Source organism: Mustelus asterias, chromosome 5 (genome assembly GCF_964213995.1).
Source record: "Mustelus asterias chromosome 5, sMusAst1.hap1.1, whole genome shotgun sequence".
Classification (NCBI taxonomy): domain Eukaryota; kingdom Metazoa; phylum Chordata; class Chondrichthyes; order Carcharhiniformes; family Triakidae; genus Mustelus; species Mustelus asterias.
Window position 1 is genome coordinate 145,861,772 of NC_135805.1, and position 19,181 is coordinate 145,880,952.

Genomic DNA, 19,181 nt, shown 5'->3' on the forward strand with positions numbered 1-19,181 from the left:
TTCCACGCCTCTTTTCAGTTCTGTTTGAATTTGAATCTAAAATGTCGGTTCGAGCCGGCAGGAGGAGGAGCTGGATGGTGAAAGACATTTCACTGCTCTGTCTGTCTCTCAGTCTCCTCCCCGCCCCGCCTCTCTCTCTTTCTCAGCCAGGTCGGGGCGAGCTGTATAATAAAGGAAGCTGCAGCAGCTCCTCTCTCATTCAGCAGCGATTTGACTGAAGAAGAATCATGTCTGGCAGAGGAAAAGGAGGCAAAGGACTGGGGAAAGGCGGAGCAAAGCGGCACCGCAAAGTGCTTCGTGATAACATCCAGGGCATCACCAAGCCAGCCATCCGCCGCCTGGCTCGCCGTGGTGGGGTCAAGCGGATCTCGGGCTTGATTTACGAGGAGACCCGCGGGGTGCTGAAGGTTTTCCTGGAGAATGTGATCAGGGATGCGGTCACCTACACCGAGCACGCCAAGCGCAAGACGGTCACCGCCATGGATGTGGTGTACGCTCTGAAACGCCAGGGCCGCACTCTCTATGGATTCGGCGGCTGAACAAATCCACCCACTTCTCACAAAACCCAAAGGCTCTTTTCAGAGCCGCCCACATCCTCACATTGAGAGCCGTGACTTTGGTACAGAAACGTGAATTTTTAAATATCAATGGCTTTAGAAAGAATTGCCATCGCGTAGTGTTTGGAGAGCAGAAAACATAAAGGAGAAAATCTGTCAGACTATAATTGTTGCTGAGATAATGAATAAATCGTAGCATCTTGGAGTGCGAAAAGAGGTTCTTCGGCGCATCGAGTCTGCACCGAACACAATCCCACTCCGGCCCTGCCTCATGCATTCTCCCTCGCTCATCCCTCTGACACTGGACATTTAATACCATTACACGTTGTGTGTGTTTTAAGCTATCTTTCTATTCCATTCCTTCTATCGGTCTGCAGCAATTCACCTTCCTTCAACAGCTTAAAGCTTGTTTGGGCATTTTTATTCCACAGAATCCCTGCAGTGCAGAAACAGGCCATCCTTCATGGTGAAGTGTGTGTGTGAGACACTGTTTTGCGCCTATCACTGGGAGTTTGCTCCCAGCCTGTTCTGGCTCTATCACGGAATGAATCTGAATGTGTTCCTGGTGCGAAGGCTGTGAGGAAAAGTTTGCAGTGAAATTGGCGGTCTTTTTGGCGGTGAATTTTGAAAATCAGGCGCCATCCGAGCTCAGCCAATCAGAGCTGGCAGCCTGTGGTTGCTATGAGGGTGATTGGATAGGGCTGTGGCGGGAGCCAATCAGTGGCGCTGGGCGGTGCTTCAGCCAGTTGAAAAAGGGAGGCTGGAAGCCGCTCTGACATTCCGAGTTGCTGCGTTTGAGGAGATGGCCAGAACCAAGCAGACAGCGCGCAAGTCCACCGGAGGGAAAGCTCCCCGCAAGCAGCTGGCTACCAAAGCTGCCCGCAAGAGCGCTCCAGCCACGGGCGGAGTGAAGAAGCCTCACCGCTACCGGCCCGGCACTGTGGCTCTGCGGGAGATCCGCCGCTACCAGAAATCCACCGAGCTGCTGATCCGCAAGCTGCCCTTCCAGCGCCTGGTGCGGGAGATCGCTCAGGACTTCAAGACCGACCTGCGCTTCCAGAGCTCGGCCGTCATGGCCCTGCAGGAGGCCAGCGAGGCTTACCTGGTGGGGCTCTTTGAGGACACCAACCTGTGCGCCATCCACGCCAAGCGAGTCACCATCATGCCCAAAGACATCCAGCTGGCCCGCCGCATCCGCGGGGAGCGCGCTTAAAAATTCATCTCAACCCCCCAACCAAACAAAGGCTCTTTTCAGAGCCACCAAGTCTGTCAGAAAAAGAGCTGGAGCACTGATTACTTATATGTGGCAAATTTCTTTCATTTTTTTTCAATTAGTAATCAAAGGATTAGCATTATTTGTTTTACAGGAAAACTCCCACATTTACACGTAAAACACATTCCTTGGATCCCACTATCGCGTAAGGTCAGATTCATGAATAACGATTTGAAAATGCACACTCAGGCCAGAGACCTTTTAATGCAGAATTCAATCTACGCTGCCTGGAAGCTGCAGAATGCACCCAATGTTATTTCCAGAGGCGCATATTAAAACACACTCCTGACACTTAACTCAGAACATCATGGCAGTGAATGAAAGGTCGTAACAACACCAGGTTAAAGTCCAACAGGTTTATTTGGTAGCAAATGCCATTAGTTTTCGGAGCGCTGCTCCTTTATCAGATGGAGTGGAAATCTGCTCTCAAACAGGGCACAGAGGCACAAAATCAAGTTACAGAATACTGATTAGAATGCAAATCTCTCCAACCAACCAGGTCTTAAAGATACAGACAACGTGAGTGGAGGGAGCATTAAGCACAGGTTAAAGAGATGTGTATTGTCTCCAGACGGGACAGCCAGTGAGATTCTGAAAGTCCAGGAGGCAACCTGTGGGGGTTACTGATAGTGTGACATAAACCCAACATCCCGGTTTAGGCCATCCTCGTGTGCGGAACTTGGCTATCCGTTTCTGCTCAGCGACTCTGTGCTGTCGTCTGTCATGACGAAACAAATTAAAACAAAAACATGCTACTGTGTAAAGGGACCTGGGGGTCCTTGTGCATGAGACGCAAAAGCCCAGTCTGCAGGTACAACAGGTGATCAAGAAGGCAAATGGGATGTTGGCCTATATTGCGAAGGGGATAGAATATAAAAGCAGGGATGTCTTGATGCACCTGTACAGGGCATTGGTGAGGCCGCAGCTGGAATACTGTGTGCAGTATTGGTCCTCTTATATGAGGAAGGATATATTGGCATTGGAGGGAGTGCAGAGAAGGTTCACCAGGTTGATACCGGAGATGAGGGGTTTGGATTATGAGGAGAGGCTGAGGAGATTGGGTTTGTACTCGTTGGAGTTTAGAAGGATGAGGGGGGATCTTATGGAGACTTATAAGATAATGCGGGGGCTGGATAGGGTGGAGGCGGAGAGATTCTTTCCACTTAGTAAGGAAGTTAAAACTAGAGGACACAGCCTCAAAATAAAGGGGGGTCGGTTTAAGACAGAGTTGAGGAGGAACTTCTTCTCTCAGAGGGTGGTGAATCTCTGGAATTCTCTGCCCACTGAGGTGGTGGAGGCTACCTCGCTGAATATGTTTAAAGCGCGGATGGATGGATTCCTGATCGGTAAGGGAATTAAGGGTTATGGGGATCAGGCGGGTAAGTGGTACTGATCCACGTCAGATCAGCCATGATCTTATTGAATGGCGGGGCAGGCTCGAGGGGCTAGATGGCCTACTCCTGCTCCTATTTCTTATGTTCTTATGAAGGCCGCCTTGGAGAACGCTTACCCGAAGATCAGAGGCTGAATGCCTGTGACCGCTGAAGTGCTCCCCCACAGGAAGAGAACAGTCTTGCCTGCTGATTGTCGAGCGGTGTTCATTCATCCGTTTTCGTAGCGTCTGCATGGTTTCCCCAATGTACCATGCCTCGGGACATCCTTTCCTGCAGCGTATCAGGTAGACAACGTTGGCCGAGTTGCAAGAGTAGGTACCGTGTACCTGGTAGATGGTGTTCTCACGTGAGATGATGGCATCCGTATCGATGATCCGGCAAGTCTTGCAGAGGTTGCTGTGGCAGGGTTGTGTAGTGTCGTGGTCACTGTTCTCCTGAATGGAACCAATTCCGGAGAGTAGGCCATGGTGAGTCTGATGGTGGGATGGAACTTGTTGATGTCATCATATAGTTGTTTCAGTGATTGTTCACCATGACGCCAAAGGAAGAAAATGTCATCAATGTATCTACCTCCTCAGAAGACAAACACGGGACACGGTGGACAGAGTACCCTTCGTCGTCCAGTACTTCCCTGGAGCGAAGAAGCTACGGCATCTCCTCCGGATCCTTCAACATGTCATTGATGAAGACGAACATCTCGCCAAGGCCATCCCCACGCCCCCACTTCTTGCCTTCAAACAACCGCACAACCTCAAACAGACCATTGTCCGTAGCAAACTACCCAGCCTTCAGGAGAACAGTGACCACGACACCACACAACCCTGCCACAGCAACCTCTGCAAGACGTGCCAGATCATCGACACGGATGCCATCATCGCACGTGAGAACACCATCTACCAGGTACACGGTACCTACTCTTGCAACTCGGCCAACGTTGTTGACCTGATACGCTGCAGGAAAGGATGTCCCGAGGCAGGGTACATTGGGGAAACCATGCAGACGTTACGACAACAGACGAATGAACACCACTCGACAATCACCAGGCAAGACTCTTCTCGTCCTGTGGGGGAGCACTTCAGCGGTCACGGGCATTCAGCCTCTGATCTTCGGGTAAGTGTTCTCCAAGGCGGCCTTCATGACACACGACAGCGCAGAGTCGCTGAGCAGAAACTGATAGCCAAGTTCCGCACACATGAGGACGGCCTAAACCGGGATGTTGGGTTTACGTCACACTATCAGTAACCCCCCACAGCTTGCAGCCTGGACCTGCAGAATCTCACTGGCTGTCCTGTCTGGAGACAAGACACATCTCTTTAACCTGCGCTTAATGCTCCCTCCACTCACATTGTCTGTATCTTTAAGACCTGGTTGGCTGTCGAGATTCGCATTCTAATCAGTATTCTGTAACTTGATTTTGTGTCTCTGTGCCCTGTTTGAGAGCAGATTTCCACTCCATCTGATGAAGGAGCAGCGCTCCGAAAGCTAATGGCATTTGCTACCAAATAAACCTGTTGGTCTTTAACCTGGTGTTGTTAAAACTCTTACTGGGTTTACCCCAGTCCAATGCCGGCATCTCCACATAGTGAATGAAAGGTACAGAGTAGGTGTCAATATTGATTTGTTACATGAAATTAAATTCTCATTCTCCTTCACAACATTCTCTTTCATAACAGGCATAACGGGTATGGTGTCAGAAGTGTGAGATATTGGATAGATCAGGGGCTGCAAAATGTTGATGGACAACTGAAGTACAACACTAAAAGTCTGATACAGAAACATGTCCGCAACTGTTCATTGTTCCTTACACGATGAATTCTTGAACAAAGATCAAACGCCTCATAACAACCTGCCCTTTCACAAATAAAGTGGTAGTTTCTCAATCCAGCTCCAATTAGTGGGAAGCTATAGAGAAATTCTCTCAAATTCACCACCAAATGGATAGAGAATGGACCGCCCTTTCCACAGAGAAAGTGGGTGGCTCTGAAAAGAGCCTTTGGGTTGTTAGATTTCAGAGTGGTCGCTTCACTTGGTCTTCGGTGCCGCAGAGGTTTTCTTGGGCAGCAGCACGGCCTGGATATTAGGCAGCACCCCGCCCTGAGCGATGGTTACCCCTCCCAGCAGCTTGTTGAGCTCCTCGTCGTTGCACACGGCCAGCTGGAGGTGTCTGGGGATGATGCGGGTTTTCTTGTTGTCCCGGGCCGCGTTGCCGGCCAGCTCCAGGATTTCAGCCGTCAGATACTCGAGCACAGCCGCCAGGTAGACCGGGGCTCCGGCACCCACACGCTCCACATAGTTGCCCTTTCTCAGGAGCCTGTGAACACAGCCCACAGGGAACTGCAGTCCAGCCCGGGAGGAGTGACACTTACCCTTGGTCCGAGCTTTTCCGCTGGTCTTTCCTCTTCCAGTAAGAGTTTTAACAACACCAGGTTAAAGTCCAACAGGTTTATTTGGTAGCAAATGCCATTAGCTTTCGGAGCCCAGCTCCTTCGTCAGATGGAGTGCAAATCTGCTCTCAAACAAGGCATGATGTGGAGATGCCGGCATTGGACTGGGGTAAACAAAGTAAGAAGTTTAACAACACCAGGTTAAAGTCCAACAGGTTTGGACTTTAACCTGGTGTTTAAACCTGTTGGACTTTAACCTGCTGTTGTTAAACTTCTTACTTCACAAACAAGGCACACAGAGACACAAAATCAACTTACAGAATACTGATTAGAATGTGAATTTTTACAGCTAATCAAGTCTTAAAGATACAGACAATGTGAGTGGAGGGAGCATTAGGCACAGGCTAAAGAAATGTGTATTGTCTCCAGACTGTCGTTCCTCTTCCAGACATTGTAACAATCTCACAAAGACTTTGACAGAGAATGAGAAAGGCCGCCCAGATTCACTTCTCTTATAACTTGGGGAGGGATGGCGGTGCACACATTGCTGATTGGCTATGGGGAAAACCTAATGAGACCTTCTCCACAATGACCAATCAGATATCTGTTTAAAGCACCAATCGGGAAAGGCCACGGTGCTGAGGGTGGAAAGTAAGGGCGCCAAATTCTCAGATTCCAACCGATTCTTTTTTCAAATTTTAAATAAGCGCCAAAATTTGAATAGGAATTGTAAAAAAATGTAAATGCATAATTCAGATTTCAGCTCAAGATTAGAATGCACTCCATTTCACTCCCTAATCTAAAAATTCCCTTTATCGGTCAGTTCCTGATTTTGTGCGGGATTTCCCTGTAACTGAGAAGAAGCGGGAATTCTGAATTGAAAACAGAAAATCAGAGGCAGAAAGTCAGGAGCCACATTTTCAAATCCCAACCGATTGTTTTTTACATTTAAAATCCCGCCAATGTGTAAAATAAGAAATAATTAAAATAATGAACCAGCTTTAATGTGGGATTTTTAATATTTAGCCATAGAGTCATAGAGGTTTACAGCATGGAAACAGGCCCTTCGGCCCAATTTGTCCATGCCGCCCTTTTTCTTTTAAACACCTAAACTAATCCCAATTGCCCGCATTTGGCCCATATCCCTCTATACCCATCGTACCCATGTAACTATCTAAATGCTTTTTAAACGATAAAATTGTACCCGTCTCTACTACTACCTCTGGCAACTTGTTCCAGATACTCACCACCCTCTGTGTGAAACAATTGCTCCTCTGGACACTTTTGTATCTCTCCCCTCTCACCTTAAACCTATGCCCTCTAGTTTTAGACTCCCATACCTTTGAGAAAAGATATTGACTATCTACCTTGTCTATGCCCCTCATTATTTTATAGACCTCTATAAGGTCACTCCTCAGTCTCCTACGCTCCAGAGAAAAAAGTCCCAGTCTAATCAGCCTCTCCTTATAACTCAATCCATCAAGTCCCGGTAGCATCCTAGTAAATCTTTTCTGCACTCTTTCTAGTTTAATAATATCCTTTCTATAATAGGGTTACCAGAATTGCACAGTATTCCAAGTGTGGCCTTACCAATGTCTTGTACAACTTTAACAAGATGTCCCAACTCCTGTATTCAATGTTCTGACCGATGAAACCAAGCATGCCAAATGCCTTCTTCACCACTCTGTCCACCTGTCACTCCACTTTCTTCCTCTCATTGCTGATTATGTGTGTCTGTTTAATGAGGAGAGGGCAATAATTGGAAATTAGGGCCAAATGAGCAGAAACTCAAAACGTATTTTTAAAAATTAAACCACCGATATGTAAGTGGACAAGCTTTCAGTCAGAAATTCTCCAGCCGGGCCGAATGGCCTCCTCCTTGCACTGTAGTTAACACTGCCTAATGTTCTTCTGGCAGCGGGAATTCCCATTTCTAGTACTTTGGACAATAATGTTGTGAATTTTGAACAAATTAACATTGTAGAATAAAACCATATTCTAATACCGTCTCCGTGTTTTGAACTGCTGCCTCTTGGTGCCGCTCAGTGGCACCGTGGTTACCACAGCTGCCTCAATGCGCCAGGGACCCGGGTTTGATTCTTGACCAGGGTAACTGTATGCGTGGAGTTTGCACATTCTCCCCATATCTGCGTGGGTTTCCTCCGGGTGCTCCGGTCTCCTCCCACAGTCCAAAGATGTGCATGTCAGGTGGGGTCTCTTTCTTCATTGTAGGATTCTATGAATCTATGAAAAGCAGAGAGCACATTTTGGTTTAAATTTGTTCGTATTGAGATTGCGGCTTCTTAAAACACCGGGGCTTACAGGCAATGGAATGATCGGTTATAAAGACCAAACCGGAACTTTTGTGTTCTATTTGCTCTCTCTCCCTAAAGACAATCAGTTTCCGAATAGCAACTCCTCTAAGAACAAGGCACAGGGGGTCAGTGGCCGAACATTATTCATGGGGATTAGTTAACGGACTCATCGCCAAACAGGCGAGAATTCTATATAATCCATAACTTTGATTGAAAGGCTAACGATAAAGACAATTTGACTTAAATAAGTTCTAAAATTATAAGAGTATAGCTTTCTGAGATATTGTGGGTGGCTCTTAAAAGAGCTGTTTGGTTGCTTTTTTTCATGCATCGCAGTTTTACTTGGAGCTGGTGTACTTGGTCACCGCCTTTGTCCCCTCCGACACGGCGTGCTTGGCCAGTTCCCCGGGCAGCAGAGGTGCATGGCGGTCTGGATCTCCCGGGAGCTGATGGTGCTGCATTTGTTGTAATGGCATTAAGAAGTCTAACAACACCAGGTTAAAGTCCAACAGGTATATTTGGTAGCAAAAACCACGAGCTTTCGGAACAGGCTGTCCCTTCATCAGGTGGGTGGGAGTTCTGATTACAAACAGGGCACAAAGACACAAACTCAATTTACATGAATAATGATTGGAATGTGAGTCTTTACAGCTAATCAAGTCTTAAAGGTACAGACAATGTAAGTGGAGGGAGCATTAAGCACAGGTTAAAGAGATGTGTATTGTCTCCAGACAGGATAGCTAGTGAGATTTTGTACATCCAGGCAGGTTGTGGGGGTTACAGATAGTGTGACATGAACCCAATATCCCAGTTGAGGCCATCCTCATGTGTGCAGAACCTGGCTATCTATCTCTGCTCAGTGACTCTGCGCTCTCGTGTGTCGTGAAGGCCACCTTGGAGAACGCTTACCCAGAGATCAGAGGCTGAATTTTGTAATGGACCAGGCGAGAAGCTTCACCCGCGATCCGCTCGAAGATGTCGTTGACAAACGAGTTCATGATGCTCATGGCCTTGAGGAGATGCCAGTGTCGGGGTGAACCGGCTTCATCACTTTGTAGACGTACAGACTGTAACTCTCTTTCCTGGATCTCCTCTTCTTCTTGCCACTTTTTATTACTGGATTCTTCTGGGCTTTTTTGGCACCCTTCTTAGAAGTTTGGAGTTTCTTTTCTTCAGGCATGCTGCATGCAAACTACAGACACAGAATAACTGAAACTTTCGCCTGAACTCCTCTTTTATGGATTAACCCCAGACAACTCTGCAAATTAAGGATGGGTGAAAGACGTGTTCACCATTGGCTACTCTGCAATGATGCGAGATTGCCTACTTACTGATTGGTTAGTTCAGATAACCAATCACAATTATTGCTCCACACATCCGCAAATTCTCTCTGCAGTCACTTCCGTTGCCGCCTCCTCATTCAAACAATCCCCTGACTCGCTCAATCTCCCTGACAGCATCAGTGCATTCTCTTTGCTGGTAAAACTGGCGTTTACACATCCTCCACATGTCTGCGTTAGTTTCTTCTGGGTGCTCCGCTTTCCTCCCACATTCCAAAAATGTGAAGATTAGGTTAATTGGCCATGCTAAATTGCCTTTCAGTGCCCCAAGATGTGATGGTTAGCTTATAAGCAGGGTAAATGCATTACGGAGACAGGGGTCTGGATAAGATGTTCTTTCAGATCGTAACTGCTACGCAATGAGCCGAATGGCCTGCTTCTACAATGAAGAAGAATCATAGTATCCCTACAGTGCAGAAGGAGACCCATCGAGCCTGCACTGACAACAATCCCACCCAGGCCCTTACCCTAAAAACCCACATGTTTAAACCTTGCTAGTCGCCCTGACATTAATTTAGCATGGCCAAACAACCTAACCTGCACCTTTGGACTGTGGGTGGAAAGTGGAACAAGAGGAAACCTATACGGGGAGAATGCAAACTCCGCACAGATAGTGACCTGAGGCCGGAATTGAATCCGGGTCCCTGGTGCTGTGAGGCAGCAATGTGAACCATTTTGCCACCGCGCTACCCTTAAGAGCATCCCACCCACGCTCCCCCCTCCCCCTACCCATTTATCATGGACAATCCACCAAACCTACACATCCCTGGACACTAAAGTGTAAGTTAATATGGTGAATCCACCTAACCTGCACAACTTTGGAGTGTGGGAAGAAACGAGAGCACCTGGAGGAAACCCACAGAGACACGGGGAGAGCGTGCAAACTCGACACGGACAGTCACCTAAAGCGAGAATCGAACTCAGGTCCCTAGAGTTGTGAGTCAGCAATGCTGACCATTGTGCCCCCCCCCCCCCCCCCCCGTTAAGAGAAGAAAATAAGTACTTTTGTGGAAAGGTAGAAAAGCAGGAACAAAAGAATTAGGTAAATATATTGTCGATGAGTCAGTTTAAAGTATATCAAGTCAGTGAAAGACAGTATAAGGTCGGCAGAATATCGCGATTTACGAACGTCTGATAGTTTAGTATTCTGTAACCGGTTAAAATTATGTACTGCCGTCGGAATTTCATGTGCCATCTATTGTTCAAGGTTTGCCAAATATAAAAACACTGCAAAGCTTAAAATCTAGCCAGTTAAGAATCAAACCAAAACGTTTCTAATCAAATAACTAGTATGTATTGTACCTACTTTGATTTTGATTCGGTGCCTGTTATTTTCCTAGAGTGCGGGGGTTTAGATCTGGAGCTCAGTTTAAAAATGGAAACGGCGTGAATTAAAAGCGTTTGGATATCACGGTTACAATGTGCGAAGTGGTATGATACAACTGCCGCTTGATTATTTTTATTATACAGTATGGCACTGCCATATAGACCCAAGAATAACATCATATCCTGAAAAGCCTTAACCAACTTTGTATGATATATTTATATACTATATGTTGTGTATCAAATTAGATATGGTGTAAGAGTACATCATATAAAGATCGGAGCTGTATGGCATGTGGTTTTAATGGGGAAAGCGATGTCTTTTGATAAGATTACATACAAATGAATGGATGTCCAACTGCAGCCAAGAAAACCCAGTGCAAAGTGTTATTTGATTCACACTAAGCTTTCTATGGAAGGGGGATATGTAATTAAATGTATAATGCATGAGCTAAATCCATACAAACATTGGGAAAAATGTGGACAGAGGTATTGCCCACTATGCTGAGATTAAGAGCTACCACAAACCGGACAACCAGATTAACCCCTTATGAGCTAATGACAGGACGGGCGATGCAATTACCCAAAAGCATCATAACAGGTGGGATCGATGTAGGTCCACTAAAAGATAAAATCAGGAGATATGTTTTGGAACTGAGCACCCAACTAAAAGGGATGCGCAAATTGGTAAAAGACAATCAGGAAATGAAAGATGCAGAGAGAGAGCTTGACATGCTCCCTCACGTCCCAAAAGTGTCCTGGGAATCTTACTTATTACATGGATTGGTCATACTCATTTCCATTGTAATTGTCTGTTGTCTAATTGTTGGATGCCTGAAAGTCTGTTGCAAGGTGATGGTGACAAGAATTGTGCCAGGAGCCAGTGTATACATCGAAGAAGAAACCCAGATGATGCTCCCCGAAGTCATCAGAAGAAACGAAGAAGGAAAGAAGAAGAACAAAGATTTATACATTTAAAATTGTTGGTCTAGGGATTATTAAAGTCATAATCCGACCAGAAGTGGGGAAAAATATACAGATGAGTACACTTTAAAAAATGACTGCCTGGCACATAAACAGTCACCTGGGAAAGACATTAAACAGGCACTGACTTTTAGTACAGACAGCCATTTGAGTTTAAAACATAAAGGACAGACAGCTATTTAAAGTTAAACACGCAGGAATCAGATCCTGCAGGAAGCCAGCCAGGGCATGAGGCACTCATTAGGATAAGGACAATAGGGTTGGGTAAAGAGATTAGCTACAGGTGGGATCGGGAATACATCAATGCAGGAAAACCAATTATTGTAAATTACTGTATGAATAGACCAAAACTAAAGTAATTGATAGGGAAAATGTCCCCATCCTATGAAACAATGCGATGTTCACATGCTTATGTCTGTAGCTGTGTGTATATGTCTATAATGATGTGCTAACGATTGATCACTACTTGATTCCAACAATGTGATTTTGGCTAATGTCCGGTCCATCTATTGTGTAAAGGGTATAAAGATGGACCGCTCCTATTGTCTCACTGAGAGAAGGTTTGCTGCTTGTTAGTGCCTTGTCTCCACGAAGCTTCATTAAAATAAAACTGTATTCTTGAACCTCCAAGCCTGACTCAGTGGTACATTTCCCACAGCATGAGTGTTTTCAAACTCTCTCTGTCACTGGAAGTGGATATGCCTAGTCTTCACTATCTTTACCTGAACTGTGAGTGGGTGATTTTTTTTTCCCGTCTTGTTCCTCGCATTTTCCCAACTGGCTTTCCATATCCATCAGCTTCTCAAGAGAATAAACTCTGTGGAATGCAATCCTAATTTAGTCAGTCTCTCATCATAGGGCACCCTGAACCCAGGTACCAATTTAATGCACCTTTGTTCAACAGTCTCCAATGTGAGTATTGTTAACTATAGTATATCTGGTTCCCTGAACTTTTTATGGGAGTCTGGATTTTAGAACACACAGTATTTTGCTTTTTTTCAAATAACCTCGACCAGTTGTAGGCATTATTAGCAACAGCGTGGTTCAATGCTGACTGTGCTAATAACTAAGTTAACCACTTCTAATTTTAATAAAATGACATTTTATAGATAATCATTGATTATGCCTTTGGGCATTTTATATATGCTTAATGCAATAGCATCTAAGGGAGGACATTGTACTGAATCATTTCTTAAAGGTGTGGTATTGTTTAAATTCACCAGACAGGAAGTAACTGATATAAACTCTTACCTTCCTTGACAGAATTGACAGTTGCAAGTTGAAAGCCACACTAACATATCAGAAATTCACAGCTCCCAAGCAAAACCAACATCAATACAGTAACATAATGATAGAAAAAGAATAAACAAAATTCTTGAAGTAAATAAATTGGAATACAAGGGGGAAAATCGGCACGCCCATTGTTGAATCTAAGTGATACAGATTAAAATCCACATTCAGACATCTGAATATGGCATACAAAAGAAAGGATCAGTTTCTCATCACTATGAGGCCAGGTGAAAACTTATAGGCAAAGACACATCAAATAGCAATTATGTACCGATACAGATATAATCCATACTCTGTAATAAAGATAATAATCTCACATACCAGAGATTCATGCTGGTGCATCAGCAGATATGATGAACAAATGAATCATTTCCCACACACTGAGCATTTAAAAAGCCTCTCATCAGTGTGAATACTTGTAGCAAGAGGGTGTTGCTATTTTTTCTCTCACTGTCAGAATAATGTTGTTTCTTTCTCTTTCTTTATCTGTTAGTTTGTGGTAATCTGCACATTGTTTCCATTCTAGTGTAGAAATCCTTTTGTTTGACGACTGTTCATAAGGTGGAACGGTGGCATAGTGGTTAGCACTGCTGCTCACAGCTCTCGGGAGCTGGGTTCGATTTCCGGCTTGGGTCGCTGTCTGTGTGGAGTTTGCACATTCTTCCTGTGTCTGCGTGGGTTTCCTCTGGGTGCTCCGGTTTCCTCCCACAGTCCAAAGATGCATGGGTTAGGTTGATTGACCATACTAAATTGCCCCTTAGTTTTCAGGAATGCGTAGGTTAGAGGGGTTACTGGGGTAAATATGGGGGTTGCAGGGATAGGCCTGGGTGGGATTGTTGTCGGTGCAGACTTGATGAGCCAAAATGGCCTCCTACTGCACTGTAGGGGTTCTATGGATTGTGAAATAGACTGTTCACGCTATGATTTCTCCTCTCTGTGTACCCTCAATGATTTGCATCACTCTGCACTCACCGCTTTTGCATATTATATGTGAATATGTGGATTTTGTGCCTGTGTTATCGCTCAGTATTTGTGAAGTATGCATAACTGGGATTCAAACTGTCTCTGTCTTGTAATGCCTGTGAGAGTTTGTTCCAGCAGAATCTGTCTGGAAAAAATGTAAGGTTGAAGTTGATTGTGATCCATTCAAAATATTTGAGTTAGATTTCTTTAGTGGTCATTCAATCTGTGGCATGTTATATGTTTGTGGGATTCAGCTCTCTGTCTACTCAATTTTGAAAGAACATCTATTACATATATGACTGTGGTGAAAGCTCTGCACTGAATGTTCTCATAATCTCAGTGAGGTGGGTTTAGTGCATGGCTTCTCAGTTTCTTGGATATTTTGTGAGTGTAGACATGATTCTATATTTCCCTTGAATCAAATACGAGTGTGGATTAACTCATCAAGATGTAGCTGACATTGTGTGTTTGATTTATTTAAATTCCCTGTGTTTCTGCTGTTGGGTGTGAGTGTCCCATCATCTGTGTCTTTCAGTGCCTGATACATTGCATCATTTTCAGACTAATTGTATCCGATTGTGGGGTAGTTTCTGTTTTCGTGTAGATCTTTTATGAACAAGATTATTTTCCCGATTCTTCTATTTCAGAGAATGTAAATGACTGGGATTTCTTATATAGATTTCAGTCTTAGCAGTTTTTATAACTAAAGGCTGCATCCTCAGTCTGTCAGCCTCAAGTATGGTGCATACAGGTAGGAATCAATCAGTAGTTTTTCTTTCACTGGTAAGCTTTGAAAGATTGTGTCTGTCTGAGGCAAGAATGTGAATGCCAGATTCATTTTGCAGCTATGATTCTGCGCTTATCTATGTAAGTGTAGTTTCCAATCTGTATCTGTTTTGTCGTATGTAAATGTGGGATATTCTGTGTCAGAACTTTATTTTTATCTCTGGTATTATGTTGGAAATATTTGTTTAATGCATTAACATATTGATATCTGTTCATCATAGGATCTAATTTATAATATGGATTTGATCTATGTTATAGTAATAGGGTACTCTCACTTGCTGTATTTGAGTTGTGAAATAGTATTCATTTTGAAAATATGTGAATAATTAAATGCTTCAGTGAGATCCATGGCCTCGCATTTAATTCCTGCAGTGTGTAATAAAAGACTTGTCCTCTTATCTTTCAGTTTTATAGAATGGGCAGGGATTTTTTATTTTGGACTGGTGTGCAACATGTGACCTTGGTTGAATTCTTGGGTACTTTGTTGCAATTATTACAGATTCTGTCTATAAGTTAATCTCTGCCTATTCTAGCTAAGAATAGCTATTTTATTTCTGACCAGTGTCACAAGGACATTTAAATCAGGCATTTTAAAATCCTGTAATTGATGTCTCCACCTCTCAACTGGGTTAGAGGGAAATTTGAAAAAGTCGCCCAATGGCACTCTATTTTACTCTTGGATTGAAAAGTGATCTCTGACCTTGGAAATGGTGTGGGTATGAATAATTATATTCTTTGTTACATTGAGCCTGATGATCTGGCAGTATCTGTGTACTTTGTGAATGACACTTTATATACATTGTGTTAGAATTATCTTGGCATTTCAGGTGTTTATGTTCTGTCTTTTTAAGTTGATACTATTATGTATCTACCTCAATTACAGACTTCAGCAGGCATCAGGAGAATCCATTGTCTGAGCTTGCAATCATTTTTTTATTGTATGTTTCAGGGTTAAGGATTGCTTTTTTACTTGAATTAATTTATTAATTTACAGGCCTATACTTTTGTTGTAACAAAGTTTCTATTCGAGAATCAAGTAGAATTTTACATTGAAAACACATTCATGGTAAGATTATGTTGTTATTCTTATTTTAACAATGACCAACGTCAATGCTGGAAATATTTAATTAAGTGCATTAAAAGTATAGAAAATATGGGAACACTGCAAAAGCCGTGAATCAAACTATGGTCAGTGGCATGGAAGGCAACCCTTCTCACAGCTATCTGAAAATTGTACTTCACACTATGCTACACGCGCTGTATTCATAGAAATGCTTCATACCCTCGATCTTTGCAAGCTCAAGCTTAGAACTTTAAATTTGATCCATATAATGATTTGCGAATAGCTGAATCTGATTGTGCCAGTTTCCTGTTACCTCGTTCCAAGTTTCTGAATGAATCTTTACCTCGTTGCATGCCTCATTATCAACAAGCAGATGGCACTAGTCCACAAAAAAACTGGATCTTGCCATCTGTGAACACAAAACTGGAAAGCAACAGGCCTGAAGCTGCACTTGGAGCTGGTGAAGATATCCTTCATCAAGAGGCAAATGCAGTCATCAGTTTTAAAGTTTAAAAGTTTATTTATTAGTGTCATAACTAGGCTTACATTTACATGGCAATGATGTTACTGTGAAAATTCCCAAGTCGCTCTAGTGCCTGTTCAGGTGTTAGGAATGGGTTAACAGACACCTTCCACTTAAGTCCTAAATTGGATGTTAATCATTGACTAGAAATCACAAGGATATATAGAGAGGTTACAGGTGGCACTGGGTGTTGGGTGTGTGTATGCGGAGTTATAAAAGAGAATAAAGTGAGTTTGTGAAGAAGCTGGACTGGCATCATATTTTATTAAGAGTACAGCGAGGGAGAATTTAGCATGGCTGATGCACCTAAACAGCACATCTGCTGGACTGTGGGAGGAAACTGAGGAAACCGACGCAAACATGGGGAGAACATGCAGACCACACACAGTGGCCCAAGGATGGAATTGAATCTGGGTCTCTGGAGCTGTGAGGCAGCAGTGCTAACCACTGTGCCACCTGTCACCTCACAAGGGCTGTCTGTAGGATCAAGGGATAATCATGATGTGGAGATGCCGGTGTTGGACTGGGGTAACACAGCAAGAGTTTTAACAACACCAGGTTAAAGTCCAACAGGTTTATTTGGTAGCAAGTGCCATTAGCTTTCGGAGCGCTGCTCCTTCGTCAGATGGAGTAGATATCTGCTCATAAACAAGGCACACAGAGTCACAAACTCAAGTTACAGAATACAGATTAGAATGCGAATCTTTACAGCTAATCAAGTCTTAAAGATACAGACAATGTGTTTGCCTTGTGTGAAGATACACAAGGCAAACACAGCGTATCGGGCAATGGGACCCTGTGCAAGAACCTCTCCGGCTATGTCGAGGACATCCTGAAACCCATTGTACAAAGAACCCCCAGCTTTTGTCGCGACACTACAGACTTCCTACAGAAACTCAACACACATGAAGCAGTTGAACCAGGAGCACTCCTCGTCACAATGGATGTCTCGGCACTCTGCACCAGCATCCCCCATGATGATGGCATTGCTGCAACGGCCTCAGTACACAACGCTGACAACTGCCAGTTTCCAGATGCAATTTTACAACTCATCCGCTTCATCCTGGACCACAATGTCTTCACCTTCAACAATCAGTTCTTCATCCAGACACAGGGAACAGCCATGGGGAACAAATTTGCACCTCAATATGCCAATATCTTCATGCACAGGTTCGAACAAGACTTCTTCACCGCACAGGACCTTCAACTGATGCTATATACTTGATACATCGATGACATTTTCTTCCTTTGGACTCATGGTGAGCAATCACTGAAACAACTATATGATGACATCAACAAGTTCCATCCCACCATAAGACTCACCATGTACTACTCTCCGGAATCGGTTGCCATTCTTGGACACACGCATCTCCATTAAGGACGGTCACCTCAGCACCTCACTGTACCGCAAGCCCACGGATAACCTCACAATGCTCCACTTCTCCAGCTTCCACCCTAAACACATAAAAGAAGCCATCCCCTACGGACAAGCCCTCCGTATACACAGGATCTGCTCAGATGAGGAGGATCGCAACAGACACCTCCAGACGCTGAAAGACGCCCTCATAAGAACAGGATATGGCGCTCGACTCATCGATCGACAGTTCCAACGCGCCATAGCGATAAACCGCACCGACCTCCTCAGAAGACAAACATGGGAGATGGTGGACAGAGTACCCTTTGTTGTCCAGTACTTCCCCGGAGCGGAGAAGCTACGGCATCTCCTCCGGAGCCTTCAACATGTCATTGATGAAGACTAACATCTCACCAAGGCCATCCCCACACCCCCACTTCTTGTCTTCAAACAACCGCACAACCTCAAACAGACCATTGTCCTCAGCAAACTATCCAGCCTTCAGGAGAACAGTGATCACGACACCACACAACCTTGCCACAGCAACCTCTGCAAGACATGCCGGGTCATCGACACGGATGCCATCATCTCACGTGAGAACACCATCTACCAGGCACACGGTACCTACTCTTGCAACTCGGCCAACGTTGTCTACCTGATACGTTGCAGGAAAGGATGTCCCGAGGCATGGTACATTGGGGAAACCATGCAGACACTACAACAATGGATGAATGAATACCGCTCAACAATCAGCAGGCAAGACTGTTCTCTTCCTGTGGGGGAGCACTTCAGCGGTCACGGGCATTCGGCCTCTGATCTTCGGGTAAGCGTTCTCCAAGGCGGCCTTCACGACACACGACAGCGCAGAGTCGCTGAGCAGAAACTGATAGCCAAGTTCCGCACACGCGAGGACGGCCTCAACCGGGATCTTGGGTTCATGTCACACTATCGGTAACCCCCACAGCTTGCCTGCACCTGCAGAATCTCACTGGCTGTCCTGTCTGTAGATAATACACATTTCTTTAAACTGTGCCTAATGTTCTCTCCACTCACATTGTCTTTATCTTTAAGTCTTGATTAGCTGTAAAGATTTGTATTCTAATCAGTCTTCTGTAACTTGAGTTTGTGTCTCTGTATGCCTTGTTTACACATCTCTTTAACCTGTGCTTAATGCTCCCTCCACTCACATTGTCTGTATCTTTAAGACCTGGTTGGCTTTAGAGATTTGCATTCTAATCAGTATTCTGTAACTTGATTTTGTGTCTCTGTGCCCTGTTTGAGAGTAGATTTCCACTCCATCTGACAAAGGAGCAGTGCTCCGAAAGCTAATGGCATTTGCTACCAAATAATCCTGTTGGACTTTAACCTGATGCTGTTAAAACTCTTACTGGATCAAGGGATACCCAGAAATTAAGGCTGTGCGCGTATGTACACATGTGCAGTTGAGAGGAAGGTGTGTGTGTGTGTGTGTATGTGCGAGGGAAGGGCTGTGTGTGTGTAGGGAAGGGCTGTGTGTGTGTGTGTAGGGAAGGGCTGTGTGTGTGTGTGTAGGGAAGGGCTGTGTGTGTGTGTGTAGGGAAGGGCTGTGTGTGTGTACTGTGGGCTTGGAGTTTCTGCACCTGCTGGTTTCTG

The 19,181-nt window shown here is 44.7% G+C and overlaps 3 protein-coding genes and 1 pseudogene across 3 annotated transcripts; 2 read left to right on the forward strand and 2 right to left on the reverse strand.

The window, feature by feature from the left end:
* Window positions 1–227: 227 nt before the first annotated feature.
* On the forward strand, window positions 228–539 carry LOC144494041 (histone H4). The gene has a single exon (XM_078213616.1). It carries the CDS (start codon window positions 228–230, stop codon window positions 537–539), a length of 312 nt encoding a protein of 103 aa, XP_078069742.1.
* A 712-nt stretch (window positions 540–1,251) lies between these two features.
* On the forward strand, window positions 1,252–1,770 carry LOC144494042 (histone H3). Its single transcript, XM_078213617.1, has one exon. It carries the CDS (start codon window positions 1,360–1,362, stop codon window positions 1,768–1,770), a length of 411 nt encoding a protein of 136 aa, XP_078069743.1. The 5' UTR covers window positions 1,252–1,359.
* Window positions 1,771–5,246: 3,476 nt separating this feature from the next.
* Window positions 5,247–5,630, reverse strand: LOC144494043 (histone H2A-like; the record flags this gene model as incomplete). The annotated part of the gene is made up of 1 exon (XM_078213618.1): window positions 5,247–5,630. A coding segment is annotated over one exon (384 nt), but the record flags the coding sequence as incomplete, so codon positions are not given.
* Window positions 5,631–8,261: 2,631 nt separating this feature from the next.
* On the reverse strand, window positions 8,262–9,103 carry LOC144494198 (histone H2B type 1-P-like; annotated as a pseudogene).
* Between the last annotated feature and the right edge of the window lie 10,078 nt (window positions 9,104–19,181).